The sequence below is a fragment of the Primulina eburnea genome, chromosome 17 (genome assembly GCF_022965805.1).
Source record: "Primulina eburnea isolate SZY01 chromosome 17, ASM2296580v1, whole genome shotgun sequence".
Classification (NCBI taxonomy): domain Eukaryota; kingdom Viridiplantae; phylum Streptophyta; class Magnoliopsida; order Lamiales; family Gesneriaceae; genus Primulina; species Primulina eburnea.
Window position 1 is genome coordinate 9,072,309 of NC_133117.1, and position 9,039 is coordinate 9,081,347.

Consider the following 9,039-nt stretch of genomic DNA (forward strand, 5'->3'; position numbering starts at 1 on the left):
CTCCCTCAGCGTCATCACGTCTTCAGAGGGGACCTGAACAGTCTCATGTTGAGACAAGACAGGAACAACCTTGTCAAGAGACTAGAACTGAGCAGCCCCGTCACGAGACGAGGGTTGAGCAAACCCGTCCTAATGAGAACGTGGGAAACTTAACCCTGGAACAGTTGGGCCAATTCATCGCCCGTACAGTAGATGAGGCAATGAGGAGGAACCAAGAGTCCATGGGTGCTGGGGGACAGGCCCCTCGTCAGGAGCATGAGGAAAATGTTGAAGTCCACCAGAGTAGGGTGGAGGAAACACCACCCATACAAAGTGGAGAGATTAGTGAGATGGGGGAGATGTGGAAGGAAATACGGATGTTGAGACAACAGGTGGGAAGCAGAGCGCCGGTCCCCAAGAAAGGAAGTCCTTTTTCACTTGCCATTCTGGAGGAAGGACTTCCCCCGAGTTTCCGACAACCGAATGTTGGAGAATATGATGGACATACCGACCCCGAAGAGCATTTAGGGAGATTTGAGAATGCGGCTTTGTTGCATCAGTACACAGATGGAGTGAAATGCCGGGTGTTCTTGGGCACGTTGGTTAGGTCAGCCCAGCAGTGGTTTAACACCTTGCAGCCTAACTCCATACGTTCCTTTGAGGACTTTTCAGTCGCTTTCTTGCACAGATTTGCCAGTAGTAAGCGACATCAGAAAAATTATTTGAGCTTGTTCGTGATGAAACAGCAAGAGGCCGAGACTTTGCGAGAATTTGTCCAGCGTTTTAACAATGCGGCGTTGGAGATACCAGCGGCTACCCCGGACATCATGATAAGTGCTTTCGTCGAGCTACGATGATCTGTTGGCTCGAGCTGAGAAGTATGTAAACTTGGAGGATGCTCAACGGTACAGAAGGATGGAGAATCGGCCCGGAGGAAGCAGAGCTGAGGGAGCGGAGAAAGGGGGAAGGAAGAGGGGTGCGGGGGAAAGAGAGGAGGAGAGAAATAGAAATAGAGGACCATTCTCGGCACATGTTCCTCTTAATAGGAATCGTGATAAAGTGATGGAGGTGAGGGAGTCAGAGGGAAGGTGGGAGAAGTCGCAGAGAGCGGAGGGCGGAGTTAGGATGCCTCCAGTGGACGGAAGAGAGGGATCCTCATCCGGGGACCGACCAAAACCTCGCACGTCTCCTAGACGGGGTCGAGGTCCTCCTTGGATCAACCGGAGGGTAGGAGAGCCGAGAAGAGAAGGGCAGGGTCAGGATGCTCCTCGGGGACCTGTCGAGCCGAGGAGAAGAGCAGACGAAGATAACCACCCCACGAGGGGAATGATTCACATGATCTCGGGGGGTGCTACTGATGGAGACTCTGGGCGAGCCCGGAAAGCGCACGGAATAAGGTTGGAGAATTTTGAAATATCCAGGGTTGCAGACTTACCCCAAGATCCTGTCATCAGCTTCGGGCCGGAGGACCTTCGAGGCATCGTGGCCCCTCATAACGATGCCTTGGTGGTGACGGCCACCATTGCCAACTACGATGTGGCAAGGATCTTCATTGATAATGGGAGCTCTGTAAATATATTGTTTAAGAGCACGATGGATCAAATGAAAGTTGAAGGATTCGAGTTTGATCCAGTCTCCACTCCTCTATATGGGTTTGCGGGCCATGCCATTCCGCCGCTGGGTCAGATTACTCTTCCCCTATCTTTAGGAAGTGACTCTCGGCGGGTAACAAAGATGATAACATTTACCGTGGTGGATACCCCCTCATCGTATAATGGAATCCTGGGGCGGCCAGCCTTAAAGGATTTCAGAGCCGTAGCTTCCACCTATCATCAGAAGTTGAAGTTTCCTGTGGGGAGGGAGGTTGGAGTCTTATGTGGGGACCAGAAAGTCGCTCGTCGATGTTATGAGGGGATAGTGAAAGAAGAGGGGAAGAGGGCACGTGTGGAGGTCAATATGATTAGAAGGGGACGAAGCGGGTTGCCCGTGGTAAGGAGGGAGGTTCATGAGGTGATGGATGAGAAGCCGGAGATCGTGACATTGGGGCCTGACCAGAAAACTCTAAGAATAGCCCCTGACCTTGACCCAGAGGTAAGGGAAAAACTTATTACTTGTTTACAAGCTAATCTCAACAGGTTCGCTTGGTCTGCCCAAGAGCTCACAGGGACGAGTCCAGAGGTAGCAGAACATCGGTTAAACATCTTACCGAATTCTCGTCCCGTGAAACAGAAGAAAAGACACTTCGGGCCCGAGAAAGATATAGTTATAAAAAAGGAGGTGGGAGAGTTGCTCAGTGCCGGGCACATTCGAGAGGTACAATTTCCTACTTGGCTCTCGAATGTCGTTCTTGTTCCGAAAAGTTCAGGAAAATGGAGGATGTGTGTGGACTTCAGAGATCTCAACAAGGCATGTCCTAAAGATTGTTATCCCTTGCCGCGGATAGATCAGTTGGTGGACTCCACAGCTGGACATCAGTATTTGTGCATGCTGGACGCTTATCAGGGGTACCATCAAATCCCCTTGGCAGTGGAGGATCAAGATAAAGTAAGTTTCATCACCTCAGAAGGAACTTTCTGTTACGTGGTCATGCCCTTCGGACTCAAAAATGCCGGAGCCACGTATCAGCGGTTGATGGATAAAGTCTTTTCTAAGCAGGTGGGGAGGAATGTGAAAGTGTATGTGGATGACATCATGGTAAAGTCTAAGGATTCGACCCTGCTCATACCTGACTTAGTGGAGACATTTTCCACCCTCAGGTCCTATGGGCTGAAGCTGAACCCTCAAAAGTGTATATTTGGGGTGAAGAGTGGGAAGTTTCTGGGTTATATGGTGACGGAGAGGGGAATTGAGGCTAACCCTGAGAAAGTTCAAGCTATTCAGAATATGGTCTCTCCCCAGGGACCCAAGGATGTTCAGCAGTTGACAGGGAGGATTGCTGCGCTGGCACGTTTTATCTCGAGGTCTGCCCACAGGAGCTTACCTTTCTTCCGGACCTTGCGAAAAGCAAAAAAATTTGAATGGGGGCCGGATTGTGAGAAGGCTTTCACAGAATTGAAGGAGTACCTGGCCGGGCTTCCCGTCCTAGCCAAACCGGCAACGGGTGAGCTTTTATGGGTATATTTATCTGCCACTGAAGGGGCTGTGAGTTCAGTCCTTGTTAAGCTGGATGGATCAGTTCAGCAGCCGGTGTACTATGTTTCGCATGCACTCAAAGGGGCAGAGATCCGATACTCCGGGTTGGAAAAATTGGCTTTGGCTTTGGTAATGACAGCCCGACGCTTGACGTCTTACTTCTTATCTCATCCGATTGTGGTGCTCACCAACAGTCCATTGGGTAGAATCCTCACTCATTCTGATATATCCGGCCGCTTGGTTAAGTGGACTACGGAGTTGGGAGAATATGACATTCAGTATGAGCCGAGAACAGCTATTAAAGCACAGGCCTTAGCCGATTTTCTGGCTGAGACTGTTCATCAAGAGAATGAAGACCCTTGGAAGGTGTATGTGGATGGTTCATCGTCGAAGGATGGAAGTGGAGTGGGAGTAGTACTAATTTCACCAGCTGGGGAGGAAGTGAAGTTGGCTGTAAGGTTGGACTTTCGAGCCTCCAATAATGAGGCAGAGTATGAGGCTGTGCTGTCCGGACTTCGAGCAGCCAGAAATGTGGGAGCTACCCGAGTACTTATTTTTTCTGACTCGCAGTTGGTAGCACAACAGATGAAGGGGATGTATGATGTGAAAGATGAGAAACTTATTGAGTATGCTCGAGAAGTAGACAGAGTTAGAGAGAAATTCACGGAGATTACATTTGAACAGATCCCCAGGAAAGAAAATGAAAAGGCGGACGCTCTAGCCAAAATGGCTGGAACAATGGGAAGTTGGAAGAATAGAGATGTGGTATTTCAAATCGAATTCGCACCTCACACGAGTTCACCTGCAGTTGAGCAAGAAGAAGAGGATTGGAGGACTGGCATAATTGATTACCTGAAAGAGGGAAAACTTCCTGCTGACCCCAGAGAGGCTCGTAAGTTGAAGACAAAATGTGCACGCTATGTAATGGTTGGGGACGTGTTGTTTAGAACGTCTTTTGCAGGACCGCTTCTTCGGTGTTTGAGTTACCAAGAGGCTGATTATGTGCTTCGAGAAGTTCACGAGGGGTGTTGTGGAAATCATTTGGGAGCTTATGCATTGGCAAGGAAGGTGCTCCTCGCCGGTTATTCTTGGCCCTCAGTGCTGCATGATGCTCAAAAGTTGGTAATGTCTTGTGATAGTTGTCAACGTCATGCACGGTTGAGTCACCGACCGGCCGCGATGATGAAGGCTGTCACGGCCGCCTGTCCCTTTGACCAGTGGGGAATGGATATCGTGGGACCATTTCCTATAGCTCCGGCTCAGAAAAAATTCCTACTGGTAGCAGTTGATTATTTTTCAAAGTGGGTGGAAGCAGAGCCTTTGGCCAGAATCACTGAGAACGACGTCCTGAAATTCTTGTGGAAGAGTATAGTATGCAGGTACGGGGTACCTAGGAGGCTGATATCCGATAATGGGAGACAGTTCCAAGGGGCCAAAATCGAAGCTTGGTGTAAGGAGATGAAGATCCAACAAGTCTTTACCTCTGTAGCTTACCCGCAGAGTAATGGCCAGGTGGAGGTGACTAATCGGACGCTGGTACAGGGTCTGAAAGTTCGACTGGGCAAAGCTAAAGGCAATTGGGTGGATGAGCTACCAAGTGTCTTATGGGCATACCGAACCACTCCGAGAGAAGGAACCAAAGAAACTCCTTTCGGTTTGGTTTATGGTACTGAAGCAATGCTCCCGGCTGAGATCGGGTTGGAATCGGCAAGGGTGATGTTTTATGACGAGGACAATGGTACGAGACGCGCTACTGACCTTGATCTGTTGGAGGGAAAGAGAGAATCTGCCAGCATTCAACTAGAAGCTTATAAGAACCGCATTGCACAGTCTTATAATCGGAGAGTCGTGCAGAGAAACTTTCAAGTAGGTGACTTGGTCCTAAGGAAGGTGCAAGAAGAACAGAGGGGAAAACTGGACCCAAAGTGGGAGGGTCCCTTCAAGGTGGTCGAGAGACTGAGCTCTGGAGCCTATTACTTAGAGAATACGCAAGGCAAAGCTTTGAAGAGGCCTTGGAATGCTTATCACATCAGAAAATATTATTCTTGATTCTGTCATTGATGTATTTTATTTCCTGACTTTTCCTATGTAATCTATTGGGATTCAATAAAATCAAGTTCTTCCCTTTAGTTCATGAATGTTGTTATATTATGAGAGTGATAAAATAATTCTATTTTCCTACTAAGGCATCGCCTAGTAGAGGAGCAGCGTGAATAATTTTTATTTTCCTACTAAGGCATCGCCTAGTAGAGGAGTTAGAGGGTGAGGGTGTGGATTTTTATTTTCCTACTAAGGCATCGCCTAGTAGAGGAGTTAGAGGGTGATGGTGTTGATTTTTGTTTTCCTGCTAAGGTGTCACCTAGCAGAGGAGTTAGAGGGTGAGGGTGTGGATTTTTATTTTCCTACTAAGGCATCGCCTAGTAGAGGAGTTAGAGGGTGAGGGTGTTGATTTTTATTTTCCTGCTAAGGTGTCACCTAGCAGAGGAGTTAGAGGGTGAGGGTGTGGATTTTTATTTTCCTACTAAGGCATCGCCTAGTAGAGGAGTTAGAGGGTGAGGGTGTTGATTTTTATTTTCCTGCTAAGGTGTCACCTAGCAGAGGAGTTAGAGGGTGAGGGTGTGGATTTTTATTTTCCTACTAAGGCATCGCCTAGTAGAGGAGTTAGAGGGTGAGGGTGAGGGTGTTGGTTTTTATTTTCCTGCTAAGGTGTCACCTAGCAGAGGATTTAGAGGGTGAGGGTGTGGATTTTTATTTTCCTACTAAGGCATCGCCTAGTAGAGGAGTTAGAGGGTGAGGGTGTGGATTTTTATTTTCCTGCTAAGGTATCACCTAGCAGAGGAGTTAGAGGGTGAGGGTGTGGATTTTTATTTTCCTACTAAGGCATCGCCTAGTAGAGGAGTTAGAGGGTGAGGGTGTTGGTTTTTATTTTCCTGCTAAGGTGTCACCTGGCGGAGGAGTTAGAGTGTGTTGATTTTATTTTCCTGCTCAGGTGTCACCTAGCAGAGGAGTTAGAGTGTGGTGACGTTAAAATTTTATTTTCCTGCTCAGGTGTCACCTAGCAGAGGAGTTAGAGTGTGGTGACGTTAAAATTTTATTTTCCTGTTGGGATGTCACTTAGCAGATGAGTTAGAGGGTGGAGATTTTATTTGCCCTAGCGGGTTAATAATATCGTATATAAACTCGGAAGAAACCATAAATACAAATGCAAAATACTCAATGTTGCATAAAGCGAGTTCATACATGTCAAAAGTGCGCAAAAGGAAATAGCCAAATGTAAACGTCCCAAAAGTCTCATAATCCTATGGAAAATAAAACAATGCAGAAAATAACATAAATAAAGGAGCTCAATCTAGGAATCGGGGGGGAGACTCGATATGAAGCTCTCGAAGTCGATAAAGTCAGTAGGGGCGCCTGGCGGAGGATAGCCCTGAGCATGGAAAGGCCGACTGCACCCTCGAAGCCCACCCCCAGGTAGTGAAAAGCTTTCGGGCCACAGATCTCGACAAATTCTTCGGATTTGAGAAATTCCTCTTTGAAGGAGGAAACTTCTGCAGCGTGTCGCACCTTGGCATCTTCGAGCTCAGCTTGTGAATCTTTTAAATCTGTCTTTAACTTCTGGATGTCTTTAGCTTGGTCTTCTGTCAGTCGCTGGAGCTCGTGTTTCTCTTTCAGAAGCTCTTGTTTTTCCTTCAGAAACTCGTCACCTCGAGCTTGGGACTCCGAAAGCTCCTTAGCGTGTGTCGCCTTCATCTCATCGATAGTAGCTTGGAGCTGTTCACGAAGAGCCATGCCCTCGCGCAAGTCTTGGCAGGCAGTAGATCGAGTGGCGTTGGCACGCTCCACCAACTCCCCTATGTACATCATGCCCTGGATAAATAGACGAGAGTGAAAAGATGACAAGGAAATCATACATGTATTGGACATTAATCTAGAGAATAGAAAGAGAAATATACCTCAGTGATGCTGCTGCATGTCCGGTGAGTGAGGTCAGACCACCCCAGTGAATTAATGAATGCTGCATCCGCTTCGGAAGGAAGCTGATACATTATCTTTTGAGCCAGCTGAGTAGGACCTCGCCCCACAATGGCTGTAGCTGATGTGTATAGAGGATGTACCCCTGATGCAGGAGGAGGCTCCTCATCGGACTCAGACCCTTCTGGAGAAGAGACCGACACTACTGAAATCTCTGAGATCTTGCGCTTACCATGATGGGGGACTGACGGGCTAGGATCAACGGACACCTTTTGTTTACCAGACGGAGGAGGGGACTTGGCGCGAGGAGGTGGAGAGGAGGCTCGCTTTGGGGCAGAGGAGGAGGAGCCCGTCTTCTTCTTCTTCACAGCAGTAGGGGAGCTAGCGGACTTCTGTGCAGTAGTAGAACAGGAACCTGTTTTCTTTTTCTCAGCGACAGAACAATCTCTTTTTGTGCCCGTCGTGACTGTCGGGGTAATGGACTTCTGGGGTGCTGATGAGGAACCCCCGGCCTTTGTCTTGGAGAGCTCACGGAGAAATAGGGCGTTCATGACTCTAGTACCTGCAAGCAGAGACAAGGAACCAAATGAGAATGTTATCAAGTAACATAATAAACGAAAGAAAAACAAGAAGTATGAAAGGGCGAGAATATCTACCAGCATCCTCCTTCAGCTTAATTTTCGCGGGACTTAACCCGACATGGCACAGGAGATCTTCAGATAGAAGTTGGGGGATGCTAAAGCATCGGTCTCCTAATACACTCATTATGTGTAGATAATCCTTATCTTTCTTATAATCCTTTGAAAGCTCAGGCTTAGTGAAGTTAGGGTACCAATCAGTGGAACAAGTCAGTTCTTCCGGTGGCTGGATAAAGAAAAAGTATTTTTTCCAGTCCTTCACATGACTAGGAGCCCCATCGAAAAGCTTGCGGTTAGACCGGGAAATCACATAGAAGGGTCCCTCTTTTGACTTGGCTAAGACAAGGAAGTAGGAGAAGGTAGTGCAACTTAAAGGAAGATCTAAAGCCCGGAATAACACGATGAGGCAGCATATTGAGCGGAGAGCATTGGGAGTGAGTAAACCTAAATGCATCTTATAATAATTGCTCAGCTTCTGAAGGAAGTCATCTAGTGGAAAGCGCAGACCTGCATCGAAATGGTGCTGGAAGAATGTGTAACAACCCTTGGGAGCTAAATAGGGACGGTCGTCGGGGGTAGGAATTATGATCTGGTGAGAAGAGGGAATATGCCACATAGTCCTAATTTTGGACTCGCTAGTAGGGAGGATATGAGACGTTAGGTGGCCGTACCAGAGGTCGTTAGCATTAGAGATATTTATTTGTTGGGTTACATGGCGAATCTCCTTACCAGGGCGGCTATGAGTGACGACTTCTACCTCAGGGGTAAATTCAGGATCTTCTAAGGAATTCCTAGACTCGCTAGACCTCTTGGAATCACTCGCGGAAGTAGACTCAGAATTACTCGCGGAAGTAGATTCAGAATTACTGGCAGAATCAGACTCGTAATCGCTCGAAGAACTAAATTCGGCATCATAGGAAGACATTTTCTAAGGATAACTGAGCAAATAGAAAAGGAGACTAACCCCGATGTAGCGTGAAAAAATACGCAAGGGATAAGACCGAGAACGCTCGGGCGCTGTTGGGCGAGGCGCTGGGGCAGGAGGGCGAGACGCTGGCTGGCTTGGTGCTGGGGTGAGAGTAGCTAGCTCGGTGGGCGAGAGCACTCGGGTGCTGGGGCGAGAGTAGCTAGCGCGGTGTCGGCTAGAGTGCTCGGGTGGCTGGGCGAGAGCGCTCGAACGCACGCTGGGGCTGGCGCAAGGATGGGCGAGGGCTGTGGGGTGAGGAGGCGAGGCGAGGACGAGGAGGAGTGGTCTCGGCGGGGCTGGCGCGAGGATGAGCGAGAGCTAGGCGAGGGATGTGGGGCGAGGAGGCGAGGG

General features: G+C 48.5%; 1 protein-coding gene across 1 annotated transcript; it reads right to left on the bottom strand.

The window, feature by feature from the left end:
* Nucleotides 1-6,221: 6,221 nt before the first annotated feature.
* On the bottom strand, nucleotides 6,222-8,724 carry LOC140817837 (uncharacterized). Its single transcript, XM_073177630.1, has 4 exons — nucleotides 7,740-8,724; nucleotides 7,065-7,645; nucleotides 6,559-6,978; nucleotides 6,222-6,410 (listed from the first exon to the last, which is right to left on the bottom strand). The coding sequence occupies exons 1-4, from the start codon at nucleotides 8,644-8,646 to the stop codon at nucleotides 6,222-6,224; spliced, it is 2,097 nt and encodes a 698-aa protein (XP_073033731.1). The 5' UTR covers nucleotides 8,647-8,724.
* Nucleotides 8,725-9,039: the final 315 nt, after the last annotated feature.